Below are 19066 nucleotides of genomic sequence, written 5' to 3'. Positions count from 1 at the left end.
GTAAAAAACCACTTTCCTGGGTATGCTTACAGTATGTATGGGGGTGGGGAGGAGTTGGGAGAGAGGATAGTAAAAACAACAGCAAAGAATATTGAAGCAGGAAAAGAGATTTGGCTATACTAAGTTTATATAGAGGAGATCATTGTTGGTTGGGGCATAATTTTTAGGATATTGAGGGGTTGATATGGATGATTTTTGAAGGAGGAGAAATACCAAAGACAGAAAATTTCAGACTTTATTGATAAGAAGTCAGTTGAAGAATATGAATTACTACCTACTTACAAACCTAAATATAGTTTTTATTTTATTTATTTTAGTTTATTCATATGCATTGAAGTGTTCCTTGATGAGGTTATTAGTAATGGGAATGGCATTCCAGGGTAGACCACATTTTTACTGTCTTAAAATTAACTAAATGATACTAGAAATATAAGATTTCATTAGGTTTATTGTTTGTTGATGTTGTTTTGAAAACTGATGCTGTAAATCAAAACACTACCTTAAAAGTTCTCTTATATCAAGATGTCACAATATTTGCTTTAGTTTTGTTCAAAATTACCTTATAAATACATTAGAGCTAACCTTGTTTGCAATTTTATGATCATTAATACCAGGAAAGATAGAAAGGAGGATGATATATGCTGACCAAAGGTGTTTGCATTGTCAAGAGGAAGATCTACCTTAGAAACCAGATTTAAAAAAAAAAAAACATTCCCTATAAATGTGAAGTTTTTGTTTGTAGATGACACTATGCTGTTTACACCGATATTTGAACAAAGGACTATTTTTAATAAGAATATTTTATCAGTATCATTATATATCTTCAAATCTTGAAATATTAGTCACCAAGAAGAATATGGAAAAGATGATGGTGGATATTTCAGTAGTCTGCAATTACTTTATATAGTAGATAAAGACTTTTGAAGAAGAATAAGAACCAAAGAAATTGTGATTAAAAAAAAGTTGAGTTTGGTCACATGGAATAATGAAAATGCGGGGTAATACGTAAAGAACCCAAATGATCTACTGGTTCCCATTGAATGTGAGAAAAAAAGTGAAGAGGGTCACATTCCAATACATGTTGGGTGGACCCTCAATGTTAAGGGGGTATTGGATCCAATTTGAATTGACTAACAAAAAATTAAATTTTCATTGAAAGGACTTGATTTTATTGTTTTGTTCATTTTCTAGACTTAAAGTGAAGAGGAGAATGTTAATAGTGTGAGTTAAATTTAAAATTATTCCAGAGAACTAGTTGTTAAACATTAAATTATGGAAAGGTATGGTCAAGCATCTTATGTATATGCAAATGTTGATGGTTGGTGATCAGTATCCCAAGAGGGAATAGCCATATTGATATGATGCATCAGTCAATCAACATGCTTTTATTAAATACTGACCATGTCTTCCATTGTGCTAGACTCTGGAGATCATAAATAAAGATAAAAATGCAAAACTCTTAGCAGTTCTCTTTCCCAGCTTTGCTGTTTTATTCTTTCTCTACAAGGTTGAGTCTCAAGACTGTAACAATATAATTGTTAGTGATTATAAAAGTGGTTATAAACTTTGCTATCATCAGCATCCTTCTTTTCCATGCTTTAGATATCTTTATATGTCTCTTCTCATTCCCACTCGTTGAGTAAATTGGAAGTTTCTTAAGGAAGTTTCTTAACTCTATTCTTTTTCTCATCTGTTTATCCTTGCTGTGTGCAGCACATTTAGTACAACCATATCTCATTTTATTGCATTTTTCTTTATTGAACTTCCCAGACAATGTATTTTTACAACTTGATGGTTTGTGACAAAACTTTGTTGAACAAGACTATTGTTGCCGTTTTTCCAACAGCATATGCTCACATCATGTCTCTATCACATATAGGCAATTCTCACAGTATTTCAAATTTTTCTTCATCATCATTATTATTATTAGTAGTAGTATTATACTCCTTATGATGATTGTTGACCAGCAACCTTTGATGATACTATTGTAATTGTTTTGGAGCTCCATGATCTGTACTAATAAAAGGCAGCAAATTTAACAAATGTTTTGTGTATTCCAACTGCTCCATCAACCTGTTTTCCCCTATCCCCATCTCTTTCTCTGCTGCAAAATGAAGTGAACAGAACCATGGGAACGTTGCACACAATATAACAATCAACTGTGAATGACGTAGCTGTTCTCAGTAATACAGTAATCCATAAAAATTCTGAAGGATCTGTGATGAAAAATGCTTACACCTCCAGAGAGAGAACTGATGAACTCCAAGTAAGATTGAAGCATGCTTTTTCATTTTCTTTTCAAAAATTATATTCATTTGTTGAATTTTGTTACTTTCCTGGGATCAGACAATTGTTTCCTGCAAGGCACAGGACTCGAAGTCTCCAAGCTCCTAATTCAGTGCAGTTAGGATGTTTCCACTACACTAATGGATGTACATTATTAATATAATCTAAATTAAATTCTAAATCCAAGGAGCCATCCTTCATGCAAAGCACTAGGTTGTTTATCAATTCACATTGGATTTCACATGAATATTATAATTCTTTAGAATACTGCATAATTCTTAAGGCCTTAAAAAGTTTGGCTGTTTCAAAAGTCTTTGGGTAAATTGTAGGATCTGGTTTTAATTATAAAGAACTTAACAGATGCCACTTTTTAAACTTTTGCACTTGGTAGACAGACTGCATTTTGCAATATGTACTTTTCTTTTGGCTATCACAGCAATGAGAATGCTAAATTAATGACAGATGCACTATTTTGGAGAACTACCAGGTGTACAGTCATTATTAAAACAGTCTATTTGTTATAAAGGTGGTTTCAGATGTTCATATCAAGTTTAATATAAATCTGGAAGTATGCTCTGAAAAACTGCTGAGGCTGAATTGAAATAGAATACATTATTTAACCAGTGGTTGAAAGCCACTTGAGAAAGACCAATAAATTCTCACTTTAACTGACTCTTTGAGGTAAATTTGAATCTGTTTCTTATCTGAAACATTATCCCAAAAAATTGCATTCTCATATGAAAAGCATATGGAACAAAGTAAAGATTTTTTTCTTCCCACTAGAATTTGAGAATGATAGCTAGAATTCTAGAATGTGACACAAGTTGGCTTCTAGGTCTCATCCTGGTGTTTTTCAATGCATTTTTAAAATTCTTTTTAGAAACTTGCTTTGTAATCTTAGTGGAATGGTTGTATTTGAGGTGCTACCACCTTTATCGTTCTGAACTATTTTATGCCGACTGGAATAATGATTCAATAATTAATTGATGAGATATGAAGCCAGAGTCATTTTGATTCATATTTTGTCATTTAAAAATTTATTAAAAATTAAAATAAATTATCAAATAGTTATTTCTTCAAGCAGAAGCTAAACAATTACTTGTTAGGAATGTTAATAGGAGAGATTCCTTTTCTATATGTATTTGACTAGATGGTCACTGAGATCACTTGTCAATCCTCAAATAGTGATCCAGAGATTTATCAATCTTCTGTCTGTATGTGGTATCAGAATGATTGATAAATTAAAAAAACTGTGAAGAAAAGTTTTATTTTACTTTTCCAAAGAAAAGTTACAGACAGTTGATAAGGCAATTATTCTTATCCTCTGAGAGAGGACAAAATATTCTCCCCCCCCCAATTCATCTCTCCTCTTCAAGGTGTTTATAATCTGAAAATTATATAAGATTTCACATAAAAATATTTTAATATTCTTCAACTTAAATGATATCCTAATATTGTTATGATTGACTCTCTTATTTATATTCATACATTCTTTAACCTTGGAGGATGAATAGAAAAGGGTATAACCACAAGAATTTTTCAAAAAGAATGTACTGGATTGTGACAAAGAACTGAGGGTTATTTGAAAAAACAGCAATATTTAAGTAGGAAGGCAGGGTTAGGAGGTCAGCAAGGGCAATAGAAAAATTGAGATGAGAACAGAACAATCACCCAAAGATAATTAAGGAAAAGTCAGTAATCATTTGTTAATTCCCACCCAGAAATAATTTTTTTTACCATATTACATTTGAAATTCAAAAGGGCAATACTTCTTTAAGAAATTAGTCATCCAAATATTGCATTATCCTATCCACTAAGGTATATTCTTCCCCTTTCTTATTTATGCGATAGGGTTTTTTATTATTTGTTAATTTTTTATCAGAAATTACAAAAAGAGTTATAATTTCTAAAATAGTAGGTGAAAATTTTGAAATAAATGAGTAAAGTCAGATTTTCTTATAGGCTTAATTTATTCATCTTTTAGTACTTGCTTAAGAAATACTGAATGGCAATAGATAGTTTAAAAATTAAAAGAAGAGAAAAAAATCAGCAAATCCTATCAGTACATCCAAAATAAAGAATAATTTATGCAATGTTCTATAGACATGAACTCTAGCGCTCAACTGAGGAAGGAATAGAAAGAGGGAGTCCTTTAATTAGTTATCTAAATAAATCTTTTCTATAGCATTATTGACAAGTGATCATCTAGCCTTTACTCAGAAAAGTATCATTTGGTAATCTGATTTAATGACTCAATATAATATGCTATTTCTTCTTTCTAATTTTGTTCTTATAATTTGAAATATTAATTTTCATTTGTTTTGTAGGTATTATTTCCTTTACGATTGTGGGAATTAATATATGTGTCTTTTCCATATATATGTGTGTTTAATGGCTTTGCTTACCTCACTATCCATTCACTTAAGTCTTCTCATGATTTTCTATATTCATAGTTTACCTATTTCTTATAGCATATAATAACCCACTACCCTTTTATACTACAGTTTATCCATTCTTTAATCAATGGAAATATATTATATATATATATATATATATATATATATATATATATATATATATATATATATATATATATGTATTCCTAGGAGTGGAATCTCTGAGTCAAAAGGTATAAATATCTCAACTACTTTGCATGATTCCAAATTGCCCTTTTAAATGGTTATTCTAATTCATTGACAATTAAGTCTACCCGCCTTTGCATAACTTCTCTAACATTGATTAGTTCCATCTTTTATCATCTTTGCCAATTTGTTGGATTTGAAATGAAACTTTAGGTTTGTTTTATTTTATATTTTATATTTATTTTATATAAGCTGTTTTAGACTAAAGTAGCTTTGCATATAACTTTTAATAGTCTCTTTTTGAGATCTGTTTGTTCTTATCCTTCAAAACTACACGCAATAAGGTTGTAGCATTTATATAGTGCTTACTTTGTGTTAGGCACTATATTAAATGATTTAAAAATATTTTTTATTTGATAACTTTTCTCTTGAGAATGATTTTTGATTTCATAGATGTCTATTAGTTGTCAATACCAAACCCCTCTCTCTGAGAAATTTGAAACAAATATTTTCCCCCATTCAGCCATTTCCTTTATTATCTTAAATGTATCAGTTTGTGTAGAAACTTTTTGAACTTCATTGAAACAAAAATATGTATTTTGCTTTTTGTAATTATTTCATTACTTTGCTTGGTTGAGAATATCTCATGTAACATAGTTATAAAAGCTGTATCATTTTCTCGTCTAATCTAAGTGATGGCTCTCAGGGAGATGTAAGAGGAGAATGGGATTATTGAAGATCTAAAGCATTCTTGGCAACATTTTTATTAACTTGGAACTCACCCAGAATGTGGCTTAAGTAAAACTTTATAGATATGATGATATATGTGAGAGATTAAGGAAAATATAAAAATGGACATCTTTGAGTTCCCCTTGAGTCATTTACAAATTGTGAAAGATAAATTCCAAGTCGTTAATATATACTATATGGTAGAATATGAATATATTATGTATTTGTAATGTACATATACTATGTAATATCATTATCCCTATATATTATTTCATTTTAAAGAAATCAGATATTCAACATGCTGCACCTCCGTGTTTCATCATCAGCCCTCCAGGACAACAACAATCAGTCTTTGCAATTCATTTGAATTTAGAGTTTTCTTTTAAGGTTGTTTTCATTGTTTATTTTTTATTATTTCTCTGAAAGCTATGTGGGAAGATGACTACATTTCTGGAATTGTATTCAAGGAGATGTAATTTCATTGTAAACCTTCCTCAAACACTAACTATGAACTAGTGAACATTTAACTCACTTAACTTCTACCTGCCTCCATTTCTTCATTTTCAAATGGGGAAAATCACACCTACTTCCAGGAGTTTTTATAAGGATCAAATGGAGAATATTTTAAAGTTCTATACAAACCTTAAAGCAATATAGAAATACTAGCTATCAATAGTAATGGCACTACTACTAGCAATAATTAATGTATTATTTTATGAAGTTTATAATTACTTTGAATGGAATTTCTTTTTTTTAAGTTTCTTTCTTTTTTTTTTTTTTGCAAGGCAATGCGGTTAAGTAGCTTGCCCAAGACCACATGGCTAGTTAATTATTAAGTGTCTGAGGTCAGATTTGAACTGAAGTACTCCTGACTCCAGGGCCGGTGCTCTATCCACTGTGCCACCCAGCCACCCCTGAATAGAATTTCTTTATGATTACCTCATGGTTTTTACTAATGCTATATGGAAATGTTGATGATTTAGGGAGTATATCTTGTTTTCTGCCACTTTATTGAAGTTATCATATTGCTTAGTTTCTGAGGAGGTTATCTGGGGGTTACTGAAGAGAAATATCATTATCAACCTATAAACAGGCATAGTTTTGTGTATTCTTTAATCTTTTTTAAGGCTTATTTTCTCTCCCTTCTCTAATTATTATAGCTAGCATTCCTATTATTAAATCAAGTAATTCCAGAGATATGAAATACCCTTTTGTCCCCAAACTTATTCCACAGCTCTGTATTTCTTCATTGCAAATAATGCTATTCTTGGTTTTCAAGATATTAAATCATATTTAGATAGGCATCTCTATCCTTAATCTTTAGATTTTTTAAATGTAAATGAGCACTATTTTACCAAAGATATTTTCCACATTTATTCATTATGAAACTTTCAATTGTACATTTTCTGTCTTCTAATGTTAAACCATTCTTGTATCTCTATAATAACTACTTTTTTCTTAATTATATTTTGAGAGTATATTGCTACAACCTCTATGCTAAGATTTTATTTGAATTTTTTTTTATTTGGAATTTGAAATACGTATTAATGTAATTGGACTTTAATTTATCTGCCTTATCCCTCCCTGGTTTGGGTAAAAAGAATCATTTGTTTCATGAAAAGGAATTCATTAAATACTTCCTTTACTACTGAGAAAAAATTTTATAGGTATTAATAAGATTCTGATTCTATGCATAGACTTTTCCAGCTATTGTTACCCTTTCATTTAATATGTGAAAAGATACAGATAAGTAACTTGTGCAGATTCAAACTACTAAGTAAAAGTGGGTGAGACTAGACTCTAAGTCTCCTTACTCCTGGTCTAATGCCTTTTTCAAAGTACCCTCATCTCTTTTGTTTTCAGTCATGTTGTGTCTATTTTATTCTGTTACTATTGAGCATGTGCAGATTGTATTTCTAACTTATTCTTTGAAACTATTTTATCCTAGGTAAACAGGACTACAAGAAAAACAGACCTGTTTTAAGAGCAGCCAAGTTGAAAGCAGAAGCCAAGAAAGCAGCAATAGGAATAAAGGTTGATGTAACTATATGTATTTGCTAACTGGATGTCTTCTCTCTCTCTCTCTCTCTCTCTCTCTCTCTCTCTCTCTCTCTGTCTCCAAGTAAATGCTGATTTCTGAGCAACTTCACTTCAAACTTTTGGAATGCTAGGATCTAAAATATTTATAAAAGACTGCATTTATTTAAAGCATCTTCTAACTCCTGAGTAATGGAGAAATATCTGAAAGGATTTTAAGTGTTCCATAACCTTAAATGAAACATGATTTTATTTAATTGAGTCAATATAAAGTAGTGGTACCCTTAGAATTATAATTTCTTTCTTATTTAGCTATTTTATATATATATATATATATGTATATATGTGTGTGTGTGTGTCACTGTCTACATTTTCAAGAAATTATTTGTAATAGTTGTTTAAAATTCAGTTGTTACCCTTTATATTTGGATAATTCATCAGTAAAATATATTTATTATTGTGGAAGCTTATTCCTATTCTCAATACCAAGCGCCAGTATCCTCTCTTACAACTCTGAAAAACATCTTAGATTTAGACTCTCGGATTTTTTAAAAAATTTTTAACTGTCTAGAATTGAATATGTAATTCAGCATGTTGATTAATATTAGTCTAAGCTATAAGATCTCAAATGCCACCCAAAATAATTGTGTTAATATACAATGTAGTATACCTAAATTCTATTTATATACATCAGTGCCTCTGTTCTTTTCAAATGTATTTATTAGTTTCTCTATTAATGATTCATTTTAACTTGGTAATCCTACTATCAAAGATACAAAATTAAAATTGCTCAATATAGGTATTTTATTTAAAGAAACTTAAGAAATGTTGAAAAAAAAGGAGAGGGTTTTTTTTTTCCTGGCAGATGAAAAATCAATTTTTTCCACATTACAGCTTATAGCAAATGCCAAGGTATTACTACCAGGCTGTAACAGCTGTTGAGCTGCCAGATGATATATTTGGTTGTCTTCCAGAATTTGCTATTATAATCACGAAACAGGGCTTTCTTTTCGCTCCTGATTGCTGATCTTGATCAAGCATTGCCTTGTGCTGCAGAATGTTTTCACAACATAATCTCCTCCGTTAGTGCAGTGTGTCAGTTTTTAATGAGAAAAAGGAGATTGCCTTTTTGTTTAAAAGATAGATGATTAACCTTTTGAAGCCTTTCTCTGATTTCTTTTATGTGAAATTTTACTCCCCTTTTTTAAAAGTTGTTTCCACAAAATACTCTTTCTAAAAAAAAATATTCAACTTTATATTGCATATACACATTCAAGTTATTTTTTAAAAAACTATCTTGAGCTTTATTGATGATTCACAAGATATGAGAATATTTCTGCTTCTCCAAACAGCAGTCCACAAGCCTTCATTAAATATCTTCTATGTGGTAGGTTCTATACTAAGTGCTCCTTTTTATCTTTTATTAGATAGTCCTTAATTGAAAGGGATGGCAGTTTGGGGAAAAAGCTTCATGCTTCTCAGCATAGTTAAAGAATTATGTCTTTGAGAAAAATAATTTATGAATTTATTGACATATACTTTCTTTGCATCAAAACAGCTAGCCAAAATATCCATTGGGGATTTATTTTTAAAATTTAAGGTAATAATGATGTGACTAAAGAGTAAGCTGAAGACTACCTCTGGCAATTGCAAATGACCGATGCCATTTAAAGAACAGAACAAACTGTGCTTGTCTTTTTTTAAAATGGATATTTTCCCTGCAATTTATATGTAATACAAAGTAATCATAGAAGAATTTAAAAATGAGCATTATGTATCCCCTGTTTAATAAATTGGCATGTCATTTTGAGTTGCCAACCTGTGGAAAACAAAAGGTTTAATGCCTAAAAATTGTTTACTTTGCTTGAAAACTGATGTGAATAGACCATTAAAATGATGTGAAACTTTTTTAGAATCAGACCCCTGGAGGTATTCTGCATTTCAAAACTGGCATACTAATTAGGTTGTCCTGTCAAACTTTGATTGCCTTGTCATTTCAACATAGGATTTAAAGTAACCAAGTTTCTTTCAGCTATTGCCATTTAACGCTTTTTAATTTCCCCAATGAGTGATTTTATCCATGTTGATAATGTCAGCAAAGCAGCTAAGGACTAATAAGCATCAAAAGTTTTTATTCCTATCTGTTTGAACCACAATGACCATAATCATATCATATTTTATCCTTTTACAACTTGTTCTTTAAAATGAATTATAATGATGTCTTTTGAAATATTTTTAAGTTTCCATTTGCTATAGGATGGTAAAATGTTTGCTTTGGCCATTGCTAGTTCCTATGAATTATGTAGACTTTTCACAAATGACATTATTCTGAATATCAATATGAAATTATTCATCTAACATTTATTGAGCACCTACTATATCCAAGGCTTGATGTTAGATGACAAAGGAGATGCAAATATGAATAATATATGAACATGTTCTCTGGCATTTCACAAACGTGTTCCTTCCTGGCCTTCCAACCTTCTTTCTCTTTGCATTTGTTCACACTATCAGCTCATGACCCTTGGCTTACATACATGTGCACACAGTCTTAGTTTCTCCGACTTCATTCAAGGTACAAATTAAAAACCATCCTTTCTCTAAGAGGCCTTATACTCTCTATCTTTATTTGTGTCTCTCTTCTTCTCTATCCTCATCCTCTTCTCTCTCTCCCTCTCCATTTCTCTTTTCTTCTGTCCTCTCCTATCTTTCCTATTCTTTTCTCTGTCTCTTTTTCCTCTCTCTTTTTTCTCTTTCTCTATGTTCTTCTGTCTCTTTCTCTCTCTCTCTCTCTCTCTCTCTCTCTCTCTCTCTCTCTCTCTGTCTGTCTGTCTTTCAGTTCTCTTCCTCTCTGTCTCTGTCTGTCTCTTTATCTCTCTCTGTATATAGTCATATGTGTGTATGTGCATGTGTATCTATCTATCTATCTATCTATCTATCTATCTATCTATCCTCTATCTACATTTATATGTATAGCTCTTTCTATCAATAGAGAATTGAATAGAGCACTGGCCCTAGTCAGGAAGATCTGAGTTCAAATCCAGCCTCACTTTCTAGTTGTGTGACTGTGCAAGTCACTTTACCCTGTTTTCTTTGGTTTCCTCATCTGTTAAAATGAGCTGGATAAGAAAATGGCAAACTGCTCCAGTGTATATGTCAAACTTCAAATGGAGTTACAAAGAGTCAGGAACGACTGAAAAAAATCAAAATATTTATGTTTACATATGCATCATGATCATGTTGTATAATTCTATGAATTCTTTACCTTTCTTTGTAAGAATCCCAAGTATTTGACAGTCTCTGTTACTTTGTAATGTGTTAATGCTTGTTTTTTTTTATTGTGCTCAGATATCTCATAATTTTCACCTTTATTGAAATTCATATAAATTATTTAAATGTTTTATTATTTTATCAAAATGATTATTATGAACCCTTATTTAAATTCTCATGGCTACTCATAGAATTAATTTTTTTTGGCATAGAGATCTGCTATTTATTTGACTAAAAGAATTATTTTTCAAATGAGAAGTTAAATTTGTGTTATATTTTTTCATTGAATTATAATATTATAAAGTATCTAAAGTTATGACCCAGTAAAAAAAAAGAAGTGTCAGAAATATCTGTGCAACTGGCATTTACATTTTGGTTGCTTTTTAATTAGAAGATTTTGAGCCAAAAATTAAAATATGGTTAAAATTGAATCTTAGCTTAAAAAAAAAAGAATTCAATTACTCATTCATCCGTATGTTTACTTTTATTAAAAGAAAGAAAAAAGAATGTAGATTTAACCTTTTGCTTTCAAAAGCAAGATTTTAGCCAATATAGCTACTATGTATGAACCCCGATGGTTTTACCAGAATCGGGAATTCCCAGTGAAGAAAATTTCCTGATCTTAGAAAGTTTCCTAAAGCAAAGAGAGGTAAAGGGACTTTGCTAGGATCAATCATTAGTATGTATCATAAGTTGGTCTTGATTCCAGAGTTTCCTGTCTGAAGTTGATTATTTCTAGCTACTCCAGATAAGATTAAAATTTTCCAATTATATTTAATAAAACATCAAAGTAAAGTAATATTAAAATAATAGCAAGTTCTCCCAATCCCCTGAAAGAAGTGATTTGAAAACTTTAGGTCTTTGAAACTATGGGCCTTGAAATGGTTCTCTGGAACTATCTTTGTGATCTGATCCTAAAGGCATTAGTTTGGGATAATTTTTAATACTTCTAGGCCCCCAAATTATGACTAGTTTCATCAGGGTGCTCAGAGGCATTCAAGACCCACTTTTTCAAACTCATAGTTCTAATCTCTAAAACAAATTGGCTTGAACTAAATTTGAACTAGATTAAATATCCTCAGTCTATTATATTGGCACACATCTCATATTCCTCTTATCTATGCAGATGTAGTCTGGAGGTATAGGACCAGAAGGAATCATGAGATCATTGATTTAGACCTAGAAGAGCTCTTGGAAGATGTTGAGTCCAATCCGTTCACTTCATAGATGGAGAAACTGACTCTAAGTGGTTGCCCTGCCTGGGATCACATATTGAGTGATTTAAAACAAATTTTGAATTTAGGCCTCTTCACTATCAGAATGAAGATCCTTAAGACAATATGTAGGATTTGGTGATCCCTCTTTGTTTTCCTAACCTGAGAATATTTTTATTGCATATTCAAATACAGAAGTTTTGGAAGCATATGCTAGGGGAACATTTTAAGGCAGTCATGAGGAGCAGTGTGAATATCAGTGAAGGGTAAATGATGGCTGCCAAGCAAAAGAAAACTTTAGTCCTAGACTATGTCAATGGGAATGGAAGCCATCGGGTACTTTTGCTGTCCACTATGCAGAGCAGATGGAGCTCACAGAGTTGTGTGTCACTTGTTTATTACATCCTTTTAAAATTAGTAGCTGGGTAACCAGATGGGTCTGGGAGCACAGCTGCAGATACACGAAAATAAATGAAACCTGTCTGATGCTGCCATGCCCTTTTGAGATGCCAAAGTACTCCAATCGTAACAAAGAAAAAATGAATTTTCATTTGACATATTATATTAGTCAATTCAATATTGTTTCTAAAAATCATCTTATGAAATCACATGTTAACTTTTCAGCCACCTTATTATTTTGATTGGAGTTTACTTTGATAGCCCAAAATAAATGCATTAACCTAGGTAAATATGCAAAGTGACTGTTTGTAATTTAAACAGGGTTAAAAAGTTCATGTTTTCCAATAAATAAAATTGATTTTAATGTTTTTGAAAGTTTGACTATGGCATCTCTTACATTATTGAACTAACATTCTTTTGGGAAGAAACTGCATTTATGGAAATTTAAATGTCTACTTCTTCATAAAAGAATTCTAGGTTGTGGATATGATGTATATATGTGAACAATCCTAAGGGAGTTTTAACTCCTTCTGAATTTCAGGATGGCCTATTTGCCCATTCCTTTTTCTGATTTGCCTAATGATAAGTTAATCTTGAGAACAGGCCTTCATGTTATGATCATATGGGGAGAATAAATATACTTGCTTGCTTTACTGAGACATAGGTTTGTATTACTACAGAAAAGTTGATATAAATCATTAGAATCACATTTTTTTTGCCATAATTCCCCAAGTAAATGATGGCTATAATTCAAATCAAGCATGTAATAAACTATGCAAAATTATGCTGTGGTTCACAGGTATTTGGGGCATATACTATGTTAAATTGTATGTATTACATGTAAGAAAATAACATGGCTAACCTTTGCTACACTGTTAGCAGAAGCTTAGAGATTGTATGTTAAAAATTTGAATAGTATTTAAGAAGGATGAACAAAAACTCATCTATAATTATGGGACATGGAATGATTCCTATATTAAAAATCGATCTTCATATAATGAAATTAATTGTGAATTGCAGCTACTAAAGTGGACTTAATGGTAGTCATTGTGGTGGGAGTATTCCAGTAAGGTGCAGTACCCTGTAAATACAAAACACACTATATTTTCATATTTCTCTGGTTAAGAGCAGAAATTAAAGAAGAAAGGGTTGTAATAATAATAGAATAGTAAACTCTCCATTCAGACATTTAACTTTCTTCTGATAATCCTAAGGTAAAACATAGTCAAGAAGGCTTCATGATAACCACTCTCCAGTTTTAGAAAAGGGTAAAAGGTTGAATGGGAAACTCAATTTTGAAAGATATACATGAATAGGTAGGATTACTTGAGTTTCATTGATATTAAAAAACTGATATTTTTCATTGTTTTTAAATCTGTTGCATGTTTTTTTTTCTTTTCTAGGAAGTTGGCCTTGTGCTTGCTGCTATATTGGTACTCCTACTGGCTTTCTATGCTTTCTTTTATCTTAAATTGTCCAATGAAGTTGATCCTGTCCTGGAGGTGAATGAAAATTAGCAGGGCATTGATCATGGAATCTTGATCCCTTTTTAGAAAAGCAGATGCTTCAAATAACGCTTTTTGAGAATGCTCTCACCAACAACATTCTGAAGTTTTTCAAAGCATGAAAATCTCAGAACCTTTTAGCTGTTCTACTTCATTTGGGGAACAATTTTAAAGTTTAAATGAATATCAAGCAAAGATTCTCACCTTGCAATGGAATATGTCAGGTTGTACTGGACATTTTTACAAGATGTTATTATTCTTTTTCTTACAGTGCTGAAAAGACAAGTTTTCTTTACTTAAACTGCTTAGATATGGGGGGGAAAATAATGGATCCTCTCCTTTTAGAAATCTTAGTCCAATTTTCCAATACAATTGCATGTTTCAGAATTGTTTGCTGATCGGTAAATCTTTGTTTCTTTCCAATCACATGGGATGAAATTCTAAATTAAAATTTATTCTTATTTGTGGACACCTACTCAGATTGCATTCATCCTTATGTGATTGAAGGAAAAGTTGCAGGGAATTTTGTATTTTAGAAGAAAATGCTACTTTTTCTACCAGCATATTTTATTTTATACTAGATTCTATCTGCACATACATTTACAGTCATCTTTTTCTTTCTCCGCCAACTGTTCAGTGCACATGTGCTCTTTCAGAAATGGCACCTGGATGACAGAAGCTCGAAGAGTCACATATGCCTCTGAAATCGAGTTCTTTGCCTCTTGGGCTGTCTGAACTGGTGTAAATAGAAAGTTCAGTTGATGTTGATTTTAATTAGTATATCACTCTATTAATACAAAGTTGGAATTCTATTTTAATTATGTTGTTCCTGCTGCTTGAAGTATCAGTTTGCTCCTCTTGTTAGGAATATGTAAAAAAATATTTTTCATGCAAATTCTTTAAAATAAAAATGATCCAAAATTTTTGGAATTTTTACCTTATACAAATGTATATTTCACCTCTCAAGACATAAATTAAATCCTAAAGAGGAAATAAATGACACAAGAATACAGGATGTTTCTTTATATAGTATATATTATAGAATTTTCAGTTAAGATAAACATTTTATACTTATTATTGATTCATTTGTCAGAAAATAAATTTGACAAAGTCAGTAGATTAAAAACTGATGAAGATTCTTTTTATTTCCAAAGAAAACACAGTTTAAAAAAAGAAATAATATTAAGTATCCTGATAAATCAATACAGAAATTTATGAAGAACTTTTTAATGGCAAAACATCAATAATTTACTGGTGAACTCAGTGAACAGTAATACACAACTTAAATTTTGTAATAGTACAATAAAGAATTTTCAAATCATAATCATGACTTTTTTTTAGTTATTACATAATTAATTTTCTGGTTTAAAATCAGGTATTCCTCAATACCCATTCCTTAATGATGTTGTTGTTGTTGAGTCATTTCAGTGGTGTTTGACTTTTTTTATGACCCAATTTGGGGATTCCTTGGCAAAGATACTTGTAGTAGTTTGCCATTTCTTTTTTCAGCTCATTTTACCAATGAGAAAACTGAGGCAAACAGGGTTAAGTGACTTGTCCTGGGCCGAATAGCTAATGTATCTTTGACCTCAGGAAGATGAGTCTTCTTATTTCAGGTCCACCTAATTATAAATATTCCCAAATTTACCATATGCCTAATTTTAGCAATTTAATTAGAGAGTTCTAATTTCTATTTCTCCTTGTTTTTTTCATTTTCTAAAATAGCAAAGAATGTTGTTCAAAAATTACTCAAATTTATAACATTTCTTCTATTATTATGAGGTAACTAGCATGAAGATAATCATCCCCATTTTACATATAGGATATGAGAAATAATTATGTATCTGAGTTTGACTCCAAGTTCAATACTCTTTCCAAAAAGCACTGTGCTGTCTCTAAACAACTCTTTTTCCAAATCCTTACTAGCCTGGTTCTAAATCCAAGTGATATAGTCATATCCATTTTGTGGGCAGTTTTGATAACATCGATTTCCATTACACATATGAGTCTGCATTCAACAGAACAATAATTAGCATTAAGAATGCAGTAATAGGGGTGTCTAAGTAGCGCAATGAAAAGAATACCAGCCCAGGAGTCAGGAATACCTGAGTTCAAATCCGGCCTCAGACACATAATAATTACTTAACTGTGTGACCTTGGGCACCTAATCCCATTGCCTTGCCAAAAAAAAAAAAAAAAAAAAAAACCAAGAATGCAGTAGTAGTAACAGCTCTTTACCAGAGCAAAATTTCCCTGAAGTTGGTGGAATTTCTGTTCTTTTACCTATATACCTAAATGCTATGTGGACTGAAAAGCTTAAGGACAATTCAATTAGATGCGAGCATCTTAGATCTGGAAGACATCCAAACTAGACTGGGTCAAGAATCTTCTCCACAAAATACCCAACAAGTGATCTTGCCAAAAGATGGGTGAAGGGAAATCCTCTATCCCAAGGAATCCTTGTTCTTCTCACATCAAGGAAAATTGTGTCTCTCTGCAACTTCTACCCAGTGTTCCTAATTTCACCCTGGGGATGGAGGGAGGAGCAAGTCATCATTTTATCTCATAAGATATTGTGATATATATTGTGAAATGTGAAAAATGAATACTCCTATAGCAGGAACAAAATATGATTCTAGAACTATAATTTTCCTATGGTAATTATTAATAACATATAGAATAAAATGTTTTGTAGTGGATAGGCTATGTCCATTGGAAACAACAATGAACAAGCTCCATCTCTTATGAAGCATGTAACCTTAAAAAGGCTTTAATTGCTCTGATATCTTAAATGGGAATAATGATATCTTTCCTACTAATCACAAAAGTTCATGGTAAAAACAAAATCAGATAATGCAAGGAAAACACTTTTTTCCTCTGTAAAGTGACACATGTATATAAGAGACGATCACTTATAATTCTAGTTGCACTGACAAAAATAATTTGTTTTTTTATATACACTTTAATATTGTGCTTTTCACATAATCACAGTGAACACTACCCTCCCCCTCTGTCTTGAGATTGAGTGTGTCTATCTTGCTCAAGTTCAAAGTACTATAGTCCTTTAAGGACTATTGAGTCCTTAATACAGTTTGCATGAGAACCTTGACCTTTTCTCTTTCCCTCCTGTGCCAGAACTCATCTCCTTAAGCATCCCTTTTCCAAAAACTTGCCATATTGGCATCACATTGAATATTAAATTATATATGTATAATTTAATATTAAATTATAATAATTTAATTTACCTAGTTGCCTGAGCCTACCATTTCTTAGAACCCTTTAACTCAAGAAATTCATCAGCCTCAGCCTCTCCTGCTGCAAGGCATATGCCATTATGCTGAAATTGGATCCTTTATTAAAATAAAATATTTTTCTTTTAAAAAATGTTATTTCTCTGTGAAACTATTTTGTCTAGAATTTTGCCAGTAGCACACCTTATTTTTCAGATATGGGGAAAAAACAATCCAGATGCTTATTGATCATTGATACTTAATATCTGAGGACAATGATGGTTTCCCTTGTTTTGTAGTCATAAATTAAAATGACAAATCAGTAGTTCTTATATACTAGGGTTGACCAATATGGATGGCATTTTTAGTGAAGGTTGCCGCATTCAGTGACATGTGGCATGTCTGTTAGTGAAGAAGAAGGCAAAGGAATATCACAAGCTGGCATTTTGGATATGATGGGCCTTTTACTTCCCTGAGTGACATGCCACATGTCCCAAAATGCTGTTGTCTCCCCACCCCCATCACATATACGTGAGCAATTTTCATTTAGTTATTTCTTCTCCCATATGGTGTTCAAAAGCACTCACATTGAATAAAGGTTATTCCTAGTTTTTAGCAGTGACTTAAATGAAATAGCATGGCTGCATTATAGATTCGATAAGAAACTTTATCAAAATTAAATATGGCATCCATTAAAAGTATAATCAATGATCATAACCAAAGAGCACATTGAAAATATATCATCTTGACAATTCTTTTAAAATATTATATAAAAGATACAAATTATCTGATAATAAGAATTAACTAATACTACTCTTCTGCCACTACTACTACTAATAATAATAATAGCTAACATTTTTGAACATTTACTGTATGCTAGTATCAAATATTATTTCATTTGATCCTTAAAACAATCCTGCTAGGTAGGTCCCATTATCACATTTTCATCTGAGAACACTGAAGCTGAGAGAGCTTAAGTAGGTCTGAGACTGGATTTGAACTTATGTCTTCCTGACTCCAGGCCCTGCACTTTATCCATTTTGCTTTCTTAACTGTGGGGTTTGATTTGGATTTTTTTAAAGGTTCTGATTTACTGTCAGAGTATCATCAGTTTATTTGAATAGTTGAACAACCCTCAAAATGGAAGTCTTTGAGATTACCCAATAATGGGAACTAGAAACATTCCTCATTGACTGAGGTTGCATGTGCTAGAGAGTGTTCATGAAATGTACTTTAGATGCATTTACATCTCCTGAGAATATAACAGAGAATATAAGGAATACAAAATTGCTTTTTCTATCATTGAAGACAAATTTTGTCAGGTTTCTGGTTATTGTTGCTGCTTTTTAGTGGACAGAATTCAGTAATAACAGTTATGGTTTTGAGGATCAAATATAAATATACCAATATTTATCAATATAAACATGCCTACAATTTTATGTATACCTGTATATACATATATATATATATATATATATATATATATATATATATATATATATATATATATATATATGGAGAGATGATAAATAGATACATAGGTAGGTAGAGGGAGGGAAAGAGACAGACCAAGGAGATGAAGTTTTTTTAGTCTACATAGACATAGATTTTATTGGCTGGGTAACCTTGAGCAAGTCACTTAACCCCATTGCCTTGCAAAAACTAAAACCAAAAGAAAAAATACTAATAGGAATCTAGAACTATAGTTTCTTGTCATGTTTCTTTTAGCAAATTTTTAACATCTTCCAGTAGACAGGTAGTTGGTTAATGATAAATGTGGAAATTCCCAAATAATCAAGACTTCAGTCTTTGAC

At 31.4% G+C, this 19066-nt stretch overlaps 1 protein-coding gene across 4 annotated transcripts in view; it reads left to right on the top strand.

Moving 5' to 3' along the window:
* Positions 1 to 18678, top strand: part of TRIQK (triple QxxK/R motif containing) — a 160451-nt gene extending 141773 nt beyond the window's left edge. For all 4 annotated transcript variants that reach the window (XM_074200131.1, XM_074200130.1, XM_074200132.1 and 1 more), the window contains exons 3-4: positions 7546 to 7631; positions 13921 to 18678. In XM_074200131.1, coding sequence (XP_074056232.1) covers positions 7546 to 7631; positions 13921 to 14034 — 200 coding nt within the window. In that variant the 3' untranslated portion in view covers positions 14035 to 18678. The remainder of the gene's footprint in view (positions 1 to 7545; positions 7632 to 13920) is intronic.
* Positions 18679 to 19066: the final 388 nt, after the last annotated feature.

The sequence above is a fragment of the Macrotis lagotis genome, chromosome X (genome assembly GCF_037893015.1).
Source record: "Macrotis lagotis isolate mMagLag1 chromosome X, bilby.v1.9.chrom.fasta, whole genome shotgun sequence".
NCBI lineage: Eukaryota > Metazoa > Chordata > Mammalia > Peramelemorphia > Peramelidae > Macrotis > Macrotis lagotis.
The sequence above is the reverse complement of the archived record's forward strand: the minus strand, read 5'-3'. Positions and strand labels throughout refer to the sequence as shown.